Source organism: Euprymna scolopes, chromosome 5 (genome assembly GCF_053919585.1).
Source record: "Euprymna scolopes isolate OS-2025 chromosome 5, ASM5391958v1, whole genome shotgun sequence".
NCBI lineage: Eukaryota > Metazoa > Mollusca > Cephalopoda > Sepiida > Sepiolidae > Euprymna > Euprymna scolopes.
Window position 1 is genome coordinate 127,273,739 of NC_136486.1, and position 16,497 is coordinate 127,290,235.

Genomic DNA, 16,497 nt, shown 5'->3' on the forward strand with positions numbered 1-16,497 from the left:
GCAGATATATACACATTAAAACGTTATTCATATACATATGTATATGCATATTTACTTTTTTTTTTTTTTTGATCTTATTTATTTTGTTGAAATTATGAGGAGAGACGGTTAAGGACATATAGACTGATTACTCAGGATCCGTATTCATATTTTGCTCTTTGATTATTATATTTCCTATAATAAGGTTAAATTGTAGAAACCTTTTTTTTTTTTTTTTGCATGATGGTGCTAGTATTTGAAATAAGTGCTGATTCTAGAAGTCTTCGTTTAGTTCTATCTACAACGAATTTGATAATTTTTGCATGAGCAAAGTCAAACGAGTGATCATGTTCAGCACAATGGCAGAAAAGTGCATTTAAGGAGTTTCCATTATTTATGTCTTTTCTATGTTCATTAAGTCTTATTTCTAATTTACGTTGTGTTTCTCCTATATATGTTTGGTGGCAGTCATTATAAGGGATAGAATATATGCTGGTGTAGGATGTGAGGGTTTGGGGGGAGTGCTTAGTGGTTTTTAATATTTGTTTTATTGTTGAAGAAGTTGTTTGTATCGAATATATATTTAATGTGCATATATATGCATAGAATAATCCAACCTTTCCACATGCACATTTATAGATTCTGCCCAGAATCGTTTTCTTCTACATTCTTCCTAGGAAATACTGATGATGTTCCCTGAAATAGGGACGAAACGTTGATTACTATTTTATTAATTCTCGGGTTTCCTTCTCAAATAACATGATATATATATATATAAAATGTCGTTTTTTATCAGATATATATATATATCTAATAAAAAACATTATTTTTCAACAACCTAATAAAAGCTATTAATTAATTCACATGATATATTATTACTTTGTGTTTTTGTCGAGTTGTTTCCCTTTCATTGGTTAGTTTATATTTAATTGGATAAAGGGGAATAACTTTCAATTAAAAAAGTATATTTACAAATCTACACTAATGAGCAATTAATCTGTTTTCTATGCATTGATCATTAATTAACTTCTGTCTTGTTTATTAGCTTGGTATCTGTGCTGTTATTAAATGGCTTGTTATTGCTAGTTAATATTATGATCTCATGATTCATTGTCTTGCATGTTATGCAAGCATAAGTAGTTAGTCCTAACGTTGCTCTTATTTATTTTTAAAAGGGTACTGCCTCCAGAGAAATGCTTATCTACTAACAATAAGTAACTATTAACAATAAGTTGTGTAATATCTTTACTATTGTAGGGTGGGTTAAACCAAATGGTGTTGCATTTTCTATTGTATTTATTTGTATCCGTTTTCATTTTATGCTAAAATATCCTAGAGGACATTACTTTTCATTCTTTTTTATGCTATATTGCTAGAATTACAGGATATTTTGTGTCTTACAGATGCAGTAACTTGCTTTAAAATTAGATGAATGGTTTAAATATTAGGTATTGTTTGCTAAATGGTTTGTATGCTTTGTTGTTTAAGCTAAGTTATGGTCAGGAAGTTTACATCTTTAAGCTTTATTTCTAGTTCTATATTGTATCATAGATGTTTTATGGTTTATTTTATTTGTTTTTTCTTGTTCTCTGTGACTATCGGGTGTATTGTAGAAACTAATCATCTCTGTAGATCTGACAATTGTCAACAATTTGTGTTTACTATATTTTCCTGTGTTTTTACAAAAGTGCTAAATATTTTTTCAACTATACTTCCTAGAACAAAATAACTTAAAATTATCAATAAATAAATTTTATTCATTGTGACACATAAAATAACATAGGGTAAGATAAACTTACTTCTTGCAATTTAAACATTATGTAATGCACATGGTTAATGTTATTATGTACCTATTTACTATGCCTCCCCACGGGGCAGAGTTAGACACCAGGGTCGTTTTTTAACGTGGAGAAAAGGTACAAAAATAAAAATTGTCTCAGTCGTGAAGGATTTCTCCTCCACCGAAAGAGAACAAGAAATGGAAGTGCAGCATCTGAAGAACAGATACTACACTTTGATCTTGACCAAAAAGGCCATGTTATTATGTAATGCACATGGTTAATGTTACATTCTGAACTTCAATAATCAAAAGGCTTTGCATAATTTTATAAATAAACATTCATTGCCAAACGCTTGTTTGTGACAATAACACTCATCCTTTGTATCTACATTTCAAATAGTCTAGTCTCCCATCAGTTTAAGATGGCATTTCATTATCTCTTTAATGAATTTAACACTCCTTATCATATTTAGTTTAACATCCATTTTAGACATCTGTTGGGACAATAGCGCATTTTAATATTTTAATTGTGTTATTTTTAGTTTTATTCAGCAATAAAAATGAAATTGATTTTTAGTTTGACATTTAGTAACTAACATTTGAGATAATTTAATATCCAGGCACAAAGAAACTAAGGATTTATGTAAAGACCATTTGTAATAGTGGTAGTCAGTATTATTAACACATCACAAAAAATCCTGGTCTTGAAATATAGATAGTGCCACTAATAAAAATAAAACTATGATTTTTATAAAGTACTAACCTTCAAAAGGCGCATGTCAAAATTTGTATGCAATAGGATTATTAATTTGAAAATTAGTAATTTAAATGAAACTACTGATGCAAATTTTCAAAACAAAGAAAAAAATCTGAATTTCGATTGTTGATAAAAAATTGATTTCTGATGAGAAAAAATACCATTCAAGCGAAGTAACAGCATCAGAAGTGTTATTCAGACTCTGCTCCCTCGGAAACAATGGTTAAGAGGTAATATGCTGCCTTTGAATACAGTCATGCAAACATGAATGATGTCAAATACTCGGTTTACGTAAATTTAGCACTTGTCTCGAAAGATATCAAAAAAGTCCACAAAATATACTTGGCAACTTATAAATTAAAGTTGCGAGAAATAGTTGAGAAGTTGAAGCTATCAAAAAGTAGTGAGAAAGCTATGCTTAAAAGTGGGTGCTGCGTTTGCTCATAGTTGATCAAAAACAATGCATCAATGATTCAGAGCATTATTTGCAACATAAAGGAATTTTTGTATCAAGAATTATTACAGTTATGATTAATAACATGACTAATATCTATTTCTTAGTAAATAGAAACAAATATAATTAACTTCTTGATTTACAAATATCGTATAATACCTAAATAAGGAAGATGGACTCCTCTGTTTTTCCTATGAAGAGAACAAGAAATAATGAGATCTCATGAGACTTGCAAGTTCAATCTAACGAATGTTATTCTACTACTCTTTTCTTTTAATTTATCGAGAAGCAAATGAAGGGTATATCTATTACTTATGGAGATTTGATAATGTGTCTGAAGCCGAAACTATGCTACTACTTTTACTGCTCAATTCAGTTTATTATACTGTTTCAGACTAATATATATATTTATTTAGTATGTATATATATATATATTTAGTATGTGTGTGTGTATATATATATATATATATATATATCTTTCAATGCTCAACTCAAGAGAGAGAGTAGTGTAGTAACTTTTGTTATGTTATCTTTCCATGCATTACCTCCTCCTTATATGAGAGAGATGAATGAGGTAATGTTCTATCTGTTTGTTGTTATGAAACCATCCTCTCAAAAAATTACCTCCTCCTTTGGAGAGCAGTGTAATATCTGGTCAGTTGTCATATCATTTTCCCAGGCATTATATTCTCCTTTGGAGACAGGGTAGTATATGTTTGTTTAGATGGAATCATTTGTTTTTCGTATAGAAAAAACAAGAATGAATGGGACTTGCTAGCTCAATCAAATGATTGCTAAATTGCTTTGTTCAGTGTATCTCTTTATGTTTTTCTATCCTTAATATTTGTCAGGGTTTTTCCCTATCATTGTTTTTGTTAAATCTGATATTTGACTTACAATTGGAAATATAGACCGCTTGACATACTGTTAGATGTAGTGTTATTTCATTCATCTGAACAAAGTTGAATCTCCTTTTATATGATGGTTTCTAAATTGCATAATCGAAACTATTTATAGGCAATCTATGATGATTAGATGCTTGTAATTCATTTTCTATTCTGGGATCACCAGAAATTGTTTTGACAATACAATAAAAAAAAAAAAAAAAAAAAAAAACAGAAAAAATTACTTTCTCCACACTTTATGAGTGATCATAAATAATTTTAAAATTTTTAAAATATATAAAAAAAATTAATTAAAAAATACAAGGTACGAGTGTTACAGTTTAAATAAACAAACAATTGACAATGTTTAAAAAAATATTGATTCTCCGAAAAGTAGCACAAAATGAATAGTTTTGTATATAGTTTTTATACAAGAAATATGTATGTTAGTGTTGAACAGGCAGAAAAACAGCACATAATATATATATATATATATATATATATATATATATATATAAGTTCAAATGTATTGAACTAAAAGAGTTCAATACATTGAAAATTGTTCATTTAAGTTTATATAATTTTACTTATATATCACTAACATGAATAATCAAATTATTGAAAATGAACAGATCCAAAAGAGATCTTGCACACAAAGTATTGATGGAGCTCTATAAAAATAATTTAAAGGGATTTAGCACTTTACTGCAGTTTTACAGTAGATTCAATCATTAGTAGAGTATTCCTATTCTGCACGTTTATATATGTATGAATGTTCAAACTGTTTTCTTGCTCGTTATCCATGAGTGTTTGACCTTTGATCATCCTTCCCACTTGTTTGAGCTTGTATTCAAATGTATAGACATGTTGTACAAGAACACATTTCTGATGGTCGAATCTACTATGAAACTGCAGTAAAGTATTGAAATAAACCCTTTTAAATCTATGTGTGTGTGTGTGTGTGTGTGTGTGTGTGTGTGTGTGTGTGTGTGTGTGTGTGTATATGTATATATGCGCATGCTGCATTTTTCTTTTTTCAATTTTAATCTTTTTAATCATTCTTAGAATAAAAAGATGACATGGCAATTTTTTTTTTTTTTTTTTTACTTAAAAAATATCATTCCAAATATCACAAGCGAATAAAGAAATATCAAAGAAAATTACAATGACTTTATTTTCAAGAAAATCGTTTAAATATGAAAAAAAGAAAGGAATGAAAAATAAGAAAGGAATAAGCTAAAATGCAAAGAATGAAGATGCATTGATCGGTGTGCAAGGAGACGATAGGTGAAAAAATAGCAAAACAAGCAGGAAAGAAGACCAAGTGGTCAAAATGGCAAGCAAGGAAGCAGAAGTGGTCAAGCATTGGCTTCAAGAATCTGATCACTAGCAGTTGGGTGGTGGTGGGTAGGGCAAGGGTCAGGTTTGAAAATTTGAATTTTTCATTTTTTTTTTTTTGTTTAATGTCAACAAGCATGGCCACATTCACTCTAAATCATTGTCACATACAAGTAAATAGTCAAGAAATTGTTTAGAATACACAATGAAAGAATTCCCTCATATAAAAAAAAGAAAGAAAAATCTGTATGATGTACATATCTCTAACAAAATGAAAATGTCATGCACCAAAAATCATGTAAATTGATGAAGTAGTTTTATTTTTATAAAGAAAATCAATTTTAAGCAAATTTGAGCTTTTCTAGTGTTCCTGCCACATGTTACTGATGGTTTTTTTTTTTGTAAATCTGTCAAATTTTAATTATCTACAATCGTCTTCTTCCTTCCTTCAAATTGTTTTTAAGATGTGAGATCATCTCTCATAGTTCTGTCATAATTTTCTTTTTTTTTTTTTTTTAATTTAAAAATATAACTGGTTGATCAATTTACTTGATTTTTGGTGTACAATATTTTCCTTCCGTCACATCTACGTACATTGTACAGATTTTTCTTTATTTTTGATTTTTAATACAAAGGTAGTATTAGACAAGTACCTATATTTACTTATGTTATTATTTAATGATATTTATTAAATGAGGTGTTGCGGTCATTTACATTAGTTGTGTTTCGGACAGCTATTCTTGTTACAGTTCTTAATTTTTTAGATGAGGATTGATCATTAGTATTATTTTGATTCTTCAGACTACTGTTCTCATTTTCTGTGTAATTTTCACAACATTTCGGTCCATGTAATCTCCAATCTTTTTCAGGTGTTGCGTGCACATTCCCAAATTTCACACAAAGATTCCCGAGTTTGACAGGATACATCTAAAGAAGTTGGCGGTTACATAACCGAAACGTTGTGAAAATAATATGCAAGATAAGAACAGCCCGAAGAATCCTAATGAGTTATCCTCATCTTTGTTTTTATTATGTTCTATGGCTTTCTTCAAGTGTCTTGTAGTCAGTAACCGCCAGAGAATTTTGAAATATTCCGTTTAGAAGTTACCACGACAAAATACATCTGAAGAAGGCTGGAGAGTATAACAGCATAAATGCTATGAACATAACAACCAAGACAAGGACAACAGTCGAAAACTAGTAAGTGATGTAAATATTGTTTTAGAATTTTTTAGATGAGGAATGATAATTTGCGTTGTTTAGATTATCTGAACTACTCTTCTCATCTTTGATGTTATTCTTACAAAGTTTTGGTCAGTGGAAGCGCCGACTTTATTAAGATGTGCCTTGCCGAACTCTGGAACAAAAGCAAACTACCCCTATGATTAAATAAAGGGTTCCATTTCATACAGATTCTAGAGTTCGGCAAGGTGCACCTGAAGAAAGTCAAATATTATATTGGCCAAAACTTTGTAAGAATAATCCAAATAATACCAAATAAATGTTATTAATAATAAATATGTGGAAATTATATTGAAGATCTATTGCTTTATTGTAGTTTTAATTCTAAGTTTAGCATATTGCTTTCATAAATTAAAAATATATCTTCATTAGAAATGTTCATATTCAAAACATACTGTGAAATTTTAAAAAAAAAACAAAAAAAAAACTTGGAATTATTTTTATCTACAAATATTTTTTTCATAAACTAAGAAAATTTGTTTCATTTTAAGAAAAAAATATAACATTTTGAATTTCTACTTTTTTGTGATTATTATTCAAAAGACAAATATTTGATGCATAAAAATATTTGGTTAGATTTAGAAAATTATGAAATAAGATCCAGTAAGATCCATTGCTTTATTGTTGTTTTAATCTTAATTTAGCATCTACTTTGAATTAATGTTTTATTTTCTAGTTAGTATAGCTACTTATTAGTAGTTTAAAAACAGTAGTAGTAACAAATTATAATTAATAAAATAAAACATTGCAATAATACCAATCTTATATATTTGGTCAGTAACATTTTGATAAAGCATGGAAATGAATCCCACACATAATCACCTCTTCTGTAGGAATTAAAACCTCAGTGAGAGGTCATCATCCTAATAATTACATCAATGAAGTTAGTGAAGGATGAAAGAATGAACAAAAATAAAAAATATTTCATTATAATATAAATTCTTATTTAGCATATTAAATAACTAGGAGAATACCAGTCCCAGGATGGATAAAATAATTCCCCAAACTGAACAGTTTTGCACCACTTTTATGTCCCCTTTATGAAGATCAACATCAAGATAAAATGATACTAAACCCTATATACAGAATCCTTATTTGATCCAAGTCAACTACATGCTTTTGATTCTAAAAATGTGTAAAATTGAAGAGATCTTAAGAAATTCTAATTCAAGGAAGCTTGCTTAATTAGCATCTAATGACTTCTAAATTCAATGCAAATCTGAAATATTTTCATTTTCAAATGGCACGTTATGCCCATATTTATGCTCCCCAAAATCACTTTACAATACTTCAACGAAATTGAATTTTTGGAATTGTTAAGTGGTGCTTAATTTCTATTGTTAAAATTTCATAAATATAGGTGGTGTCTGAATTTTCATTTTATTTGCATAAAATTAAAACTAAATATAACTCAGATTACCACCCCTTACACCTAGTAGCTGCATTCCAAAATTGATAATGATGCAATTAATTTTTTTTAATTTTTTTGTTCATACATTTAAGACTACTGTCATTTTAAGAGATTTAATATATATATATATATATTTAATATAGCTACGTAAGTGTCTTCTTCAATAATAATAGTGATGAATGCTCATCTATAAAGTAAGTAATAACAAGAGTAAAGTTACAAAATGAATTTATATTTGTGTTCCTTTTAAAACTGGTCAAATAGAGAAATAAATCCAGTCTATAAAAGGTTTTCAAAAGTGCTTTACATTTACATAAAATATACTTTTTGGTGCTTGTATAGTATTGGGCAAAAGTAGAAATCATGCAAAAATAAGTATCCTTAACAAAAACTAGAAAAAAATTATCAAGTAGAAATTTAAATTTAAATAAAAATCAATCTTTGTATTTTGCCAATTCACCATTCATTATTACTTGTGAGGCTTACTTATCTCCCTTTGTTTTAAGAGATTTCTACCTTTATCAATAACAGATCAGCAAAATATAATAAAACTGTTTTTTTTTTGTTTTGTTTTTTTTTAATTAGAATTCTACCTGATAATTTTTTTTAATTTTTGGTATAGACATTGTGTCCTGATGCATAAGTATATCAGTTTTCTTTTTAATTTATTTGGAAGTGTGATTTTCACTTGTGTCCAATACTATATTGGCATCCACTATTTCTCTGTATATTTTATAGCATAATAGTCTTTTATAAATGCATAAATATTTACACGTTTGGTGCTTGTGAAGATACAGTCGACAGATCATTTTTGTTTTTATATTTATATGTGATTACTTAATTGTCATATGAAAAGTAGTAAGATATCCAAAAGTTACTAAAATTTATAGAGTAGAAAATTATTTATAGTTAAAAGTAATTTTTACTGAAAATTGCATTTTCCCTAAATGAAGATCATTTTAAGGATTGTGAATATGGGACATACTTATCTCGCTTTTCGGCAATGTAATGGCGGACATATTCTTTTAGCGTTATAACGATAGACTTTTTTTTTTTTATTAAAAACACAATAGCAGGTGTTCTACTCCATGAATGTAATTTTTGGATATATTACTATTTTCGACATGTTGCTTCTGCTTGAAACCATATATTTAAAAGATTGATCTGTCGACTGTATCTTAACAAGCAGCACACATTCTTAATGCAAAGTGTTCTAAAATATATATTTCTATATCTATAGAAATATTGGTCAAAAGATTATGCTTCCCAAAAATGTGCATATGCAAGATGCATGAAAGTGCAATTATATAATTATACAAGCATTGTTTTGTTTCTATGGTTTTACAGAATGGAAATATCTATATATTAATGCGATAGCGTGTGTCACGCTTGCATCTTTTTTCTTCTGAGTGACTGTCGTTTAATTGTTATGACCTTCCATTTCTCATAATAATACTTTTGGTATTGATTCAAGCCGATGCACCCAAGTCATGTGGATATATTTATATACAATTCTTCATAAGTTTTTTTTTGTTTTGTTTTTTTTTTTTGTTTTTTTTACATGGAGGTCACCACTTATCAAGGCCGAGAAGTCACTCGGGGATAAGGGTTTCAGTTTTGATTATCGCTAAAGGAACTCAAGTTATATATATATATATAATTTTTTTTTTTTTTTTTTTTTTTTTTTCTTCATAAGTTTTGGTTTTGGTATTGATTCAAGCTGATGCATCCAAGTCATGTAGACATATTTTTTTAGTTTTGAAATCACAACTTTATAATATATAAGAATCGATAAAAAATTGATTCTGTAATAATATACATGAAATCTGCATAAATTAAATTATCATATTTAAACGTATTTTACAACCAGGCTATGCTGGATGTCTCTGCTAGCTTATATAAATACTATTGCAGTTTTAACCAAAAGAGCTACAATAATATCAAGACATCTCTATTTACGCTGAACATCTACAGAATGCAGACATATTACATATAAGAGTCCACTGTGGAATTTCCACAGGTCCCACTAGTGAAGGATGATTGCATGTGACCATTCTTTCTACTTTTATTTTATGTGAAAAAATTTATAGAAATAAAAAGAACCAAAAATAAACTAAAATAAGAAAAAATATTAAATAACAGAACTAATCCTTGGTAAATAAATATTTTACTGTATAAAAAATAATTATGCAAAAAAAAAAAATGTTAATAAAAATAAGATAAATTTACAAAAATGAAGAGTTAAATCTAATATTTTTTTAAAATATCTAGATTAATTAAAAATACTGTTTCTTTATTTATTTTTTAAATAAAATGTAGTTTTAGATTTTAATTTTTTAATAAAAATTTCTGTTTAGAGATAAAAAAAAAACAAACTCTAAAGCAAAGTAAAATTTTAAACTTTATTTTTGTGTAAAAATTAGGTAAAAACGTAATAAATGAAACCCATTTAAAAACCTTAAATAATTGAAAACATAAAAAAACTAGCTATAATAATAATTAAAAGAAAAATAATTTTGGAGATGAGGATTGATAATTGTTATTTGTATTATTCAAACAACAGTTGTTATCTCAAGTGTTATTTTAAAACGTTTCAGTCAATGTAAACCCCTTGTCCATGGCCTAGTGAATAAAGTACTTGGTAAAATTCGGTTGTAAGTTACTCATTTGGAGATTTAAAGTTCAATCCTTAGTGCAGGCAACACTTAGCATACAATTGCAAATTATTTAGAACTTTCATCAAGTTATGGATGACGGAACATGAGCATGCTATCCCCGGGGATTAAATAAAGGATTCCATTTCAAATTCTATGCAGATTCCAAAGTTTGATGAGATATACCTCAAGAAGATGGGAGGTTACATTGATCGAAACGTTATGAAAAATGACACCCAAGATGGAAACCGTAATCTGAATAATCTAAATAATAGAAAGTTATAAATTTAAATCAAATCTATGATTAAATTCTTTAATATTGATAACTCACTGAATTACCAAAAATGCTTTATGTAACAAAATAAATATTAAAAATAAAGAAAAGTAATTTAATCTGTATAACCTTTTTTCATTAATTTTTTTTTTCTAATCTTTTTAATAAAGTAATCATTTAAATAAACACCTTCATTAACTTAGTTGTTTACTTTCTACAAATTACATAATCTTTACAATTACAGTTTCCATTCCACTTCATTTCCGGTTGCCTTTTCCCATGTTAAGAATGTATTTTCTATATAACAACGTTACTATTTTGGAAAAGGCCTTTTTAACATGGGGAGGACCTCTTTTACCTATTCTGTACTTTCATTTTTCAATTTAATAGACAAAAGATACCGGAAAAAAGTCAGCTTTCATTAAAAGTCGCACTTCTTTGTTTACAAAGCCATTCAGCATAAGTGACGTTGGAAAAATGAAAATATCGAAAAAAGGGTTATATTGTACGTATCTGTTTTGGACTGAAGATCTCTGAAAAAATTTCATTTAATTTGATCGAGTAGTTTTTTTTTATTTGTTTTTTTTGTTTTTTTTACAGCGAAAAAAAAAAAACACTTATGAGAGCGCGTTGAAATCAGCCATTATGGAAATGTTTAACACGCCATGGGAGATAACGCCATGTAAAGCGCCGACACTCCCTCCCCATCTTTATTACTAGCTTTTCTTCCTAAAAATCGAACCTTTTGCTTGGTATCATAACAAATTTTTTTTCGCTGTAAAAAAAAAAAAAAAAAAAAAAAAAAAAAAACTACTTGATGAAATTAAGTGAAATTGGGGGGGGGGGGAAGAACTTCATTCCATAACGGATACGTACAATATAAACTTCTTTTTCGATAATTTCATTTTTTAATGTTTTGATCAAACTGTACAAGTATCGGAAAAATGTTAAGGTATGAATAACCAACACTGTATATAATGTCGTTTTTTTTTTGTTGTTTTTTAGCAAATATAAAAATAAGTTTTATTCAAAAAGTCTTTATTTGAATTTTTATGACAATATATATAATTTTATAATAAGAATGTTTATGAACATTGTTTTTTTTTTAAATCAAACATCAGTGGTGTTGATAATTTTTCTTATATTAAAAAATATTTATGAACTGGGTTTTTTTGGTTTTTTTTGTTTGATTAAACAAAAAAAACAGTTTATAAACATATTATTGGAAAAAACATTTCATAAATATTTCTTTTTTTTATAACAGTTCTATTTTTAAGTTTGATGTAAAAAAAAGTAAGTACTAACACCTGATGTTTGATTAAAAAAAAAAAACAATCATATTTTTATGATAAAAATTATAATTTTGTTATAAAAGTTCAAATGAAGACTGAATAAAACTTCTATTTTATATTTGCTTAAAAAAAACACTCTATTATATACAATGTTAGTCATATGTACATTAAAATGCGTTTGACGTCACTTCTGCCAAATGGCTTTATAAATAAAGAAATGCAACTTTTAATCAAAGTCAAAAAATCAATTAAAAAAAAAAAGAGCAATCGGAAGTGAAAAGGAAGCAGTAATCATAAAGATGACCACTAGTTTCATGTTTACTCACTACTCTAGGACTAATATTGAAATAACAACAAACATGTTATCCAAAAACAAAAAATATTAAAAAAAAAAAATGAAATGATAAAAAAGAACATGAAAAGTTAAACACAAATGCATCATTACATAGAGTGGAATGAAGGTAATGGACGACAAAAGAAGACGACAGAACAAATGCACCCATACGCATACACACACGCACACACATGTACATGAAGCGATGCTAGCTGTTGGCGTAGGCACAGTTGGTTCGACACTGTTTATGGAATCTTACCTTGTCAATTGCGTGTCTTTGTCGTTCAGATGAAGTGGAGGTGGTAAGGTCAGAGTGCGGTGTGCTACAAGCAGAGGTAGACATGCTTGGGGTGAGGAAGTACTCCTGCTGTGAAGACCCTGAGGGTGAGTCCCCAGGGGAGGTGCAGGCTGGGTCTCGGATCCCCTCTAACTGTGCCGCTAGCTGCTCAGGATCTATACCATGCTGAATTGCACCCATGCAGCGATCTAACAAAATCACAAAATAGGGTGACTTATAAATGGTCCACCAGCCATGTGCAAGGGAAAGAGAGAGAGAGAAATGGCAAGAGAAAGAGAGTAAATACAAAAAGAGAAGAAGAAGAGAGAAATTAGCAAAGAAACAATAAAAAAGTTAGAGAGTGAAAAAGAGCAGATAGAAAAAGAGAGACATTGAAAAGAAACAGAGCGAGATGACGAGTAAAAAGAGCAAATTTAACATGACAGAAAAACAAATGGCAACACATAAAAGAGCAGATACAAATATGAAGAGAGTAGAATTAAAAAAAAACAAAAACAACGATAACATGTCTAAGATAGCAACAGAAAAATAACAAATACACATACAGATAACAATAAAGAACGATCACAGAACATATTAGAATTAGCAAGAGATAACTAGTAGAAACAGAAAGTGGATGGACAAAGAGAGATAGAGAGAGAGAGAGAGGGGGATACAGTAAGAAAGAATGAGCAGAGGGAGATAAGAGAAATAAACACAGCAAGAAAAAAAAAAGAGATACAGAAAGAAAAGAATGAGCAGAGAGGGAAATGATAAACAAAACAGAGAGAAATAAATACAGCAAGAAAGAAGGAGAGAAATTACAAGAAAAATGAGCAAAGAAAGAACCAGTAAACAGTTAATAAAAGAGACTGGGGAAAAGAGAGAAATGGCAAGAAAGTATGAGCAAAGACAGAGAGAGAGATAGCAAAAGAGAACGGGCAAGATAGCAAGATAGAATTATCAAAGAGAGAAAAAGGATAGGAGAGCATGAGCAGAGAAAAAAACGATACATTTTTAAACATAAAAAAATAACAGAGAAACAACAGATAAATTGCAACACAAAAAAACAGCAGATACAAAAAAAAAGAAGAAAAAAGAGAGATGGGTAGAAACGCTAGAGGAAAAAAGAGTAAAGAGAAGGATAGCAAAGGAGCATTTATAAAGAGAAAGTTAATAAAAAAAAAATCAGATTTATATACAAAAATAAAATATTGAAACCTTTGTTTCCTTCAAATTGTATTATATATTTTTAGTACATTATAAAATAAACTAGTTTTTTGAACTTGTATTTCTCATTTTAAACACCTCATTAAATTAAATGAGTAATCTCCAAATATCAAATAATTCAAAATTCTTCAATCTCTTAAATTTAGAATTGATAATTTTTCAATATATAATAATAATGAAACTGTTCCAATGTGTTTATTCATATCCTAGTGTTGTTTGTTTTCATCTTTTTACAAATTCATTGAGTTCTTAGGAAGGTTAGTATTATTGTCTCTTAATTTAGATTTATTGTTTTTTCATCACTTCTTTCGTTTTCATCACTTCTTTCGTTTTTATCACTTTCCTTCAGTTTTTTATTTAATACATTTTCTTTATTTTAATTTTATGCTTATAACAAGTAGGCAACACAAATGTTCATTTCATTCCTAAGAAATATCAGGCCTTGTATTATTCAAGTTTTCATATCTATATACTGTATCTTAGTAAATGATATTTGTTAGTAAAGCAGTTGTTTTGTAAAGGACATTGTGTGACAATTTTACAATTACAGTTTTTTCTCCATTATTGATTTTATTTTTTTTATTTGGGTAATTACTAATACTCTATTACCTCTTGATATTGTACCATATTGTTATTTCCTACGACTTTTATTTTCTTTTTACTACTGTCATTTAGTATTTTGTTGACTTTGATAATCATTTCTAAACTTCACAGCAATTTTAGGTCAATTTTAAATAACATTATATATACATGTATGAACAAATAATTTTTTGAAACGTGCATACATATGAATAGTGTTACTTTTCAGATCTAAATTATAATATTTCAAATTTTAATTACCAAATTTATGACAATTAATCTACAACATTATGTATTATTTAGCTGTGGACAGGATTGTTAGTGTCTTATTTCATATCTGGAACACTAATACCATGAAAAGAGAAGATACTAAGAACAACTATATAAGTTCGAAATACATGTGAAACTAAGTTACATGTTAGCATTTTCAATACTGTTTTTAAGTAATTTCATGGGTAGTCCCCCCCCTATTTTAGTATACATAAAATACTAAATTTGTTATATACTATAATTCAAAATGTAAAAGTTCATTTTTAGTCAAAATTAGAGTAAAAATAATTATACTAGGTAAGGATCTAGACTCACAAACTTTGTCTCTAGATATGGTTTACTAATCGATTGATCCATGGAAACAAGTACAAAATGGTGTCTATTAAATACATAAACTAAACTATTTTTCCCTACCCCTCTCTCTTTCTTTCTCTCTCAGAGAATAATATCGGTCAGTCTAAGCTTATATAAGAGAGCAGAACAAAAATGCAAAAGACCAAAAAAAAAACTGTCCTTCTTTTTCCACAATGCATATTGTAAATAAAATAATTATTAAACTTTGGTAATTTGAGTAGTAGTAGTAGTAGCAGCAGCAGTATAAGAACTTCTGAGTGTGAAGGTAAGAACTTTACCTCCCTTTATTTATAACTAATAAAATATTAATCAGGACTGAAAACACAACCTTGCTTTTTAGACAACACTGACCAATATTTGCCATAAATTATTGAGACAAAATTCAAAAAGTACACGAACGGGTCTGTCTTTATTTTATGATGTATATGATATAAAATAGGTAGATTTAAGTTGAGAAGATGATTCCTTGCAAGATAATATTAAGTAGAACACTTAATATAATCCCTTGCAAGATAATATTAAATAGAACACTTAATATAATCCTTTGCAAGATAATATTAAATAGAACACTTAATATAATCCCTTACAAGATAATATTAAGTAGAACACTTAATATAATCCCTTGCAAGATAATATTAAGTAGAACACTTAATATAATCCTTTGCAAGATAATATTAAGTAGAACACTTAATATAATCCCTTGCAAGATAATATTAAATAGAACACTTAATATAATCCCTTGCAAGATACTTTCAAGTAGAACACTTAATATAATCCCTTACAAGATAATATTAAATAGAACACTTAATATAATCCCTTGCAAGATAATATTAAGTAGAACACTTAATATAATCCTTTGCAAGATAATATTAAATAGAACATTTAATATAATCCTTTGCAAGATAATATTAAATAGAACACTTAATATAATCCCTTGCAAGATAATATTAAGTAGAACATTTAATATAATCCTTTGCAAGATAATATGAAGTAGAACATTTAATATAATCTCTTGCAAGATAATATTAAGTAGAACATTTAATATAATCCTTTGCAAGATAATATTAAGTAGAACACTTAATATAATCCCTTGCAAGATACTTTCAAGTAGAACATTTAATATAATCTCTTGCAAGATAATATTAAGTAGAGCACTTAATATAATCCCTTGCAAGATAATATTAAGTAGAACATTTAATATAATCCCTTGAAAGATAATATTAAGTAGAACACTTAATATAATCCCTTACAAGATAATTTTAAATAGAACATTTAATATAATCCCTTACAAGATACTTTCAAGTAGAACACTTAATATAATCCCTTGCAAGATAATATTAAGTAGAACATTTAATATAATCCTTTGCAAGATAATATTAAGTAGAACA

The 16,497-nt window shown here is 27.9% G+C and overlaps 1 protein-coding gene across 1 annotated transcript in view; it reads right to left on the minus strand.

The window, feature by feature from the left end:
- LOC145276968 (uncharacterized) overlaps positions 1-16,497 on the minus strand; it is a 925,232-nt gene that overhangs the window by 127,371 nt on the left and 781,364 nt on the right. The window contains exon 16 of the mRNA XM_080128511.1: positions 12,659-12,885. Coding sequence (XP_079984637.1) covers positions 12,659-12,885 — 227 coding nt within the window. The remainder of the gene's footprint in view (positions 1-12,658; positions 12,886-16,497) is intronic.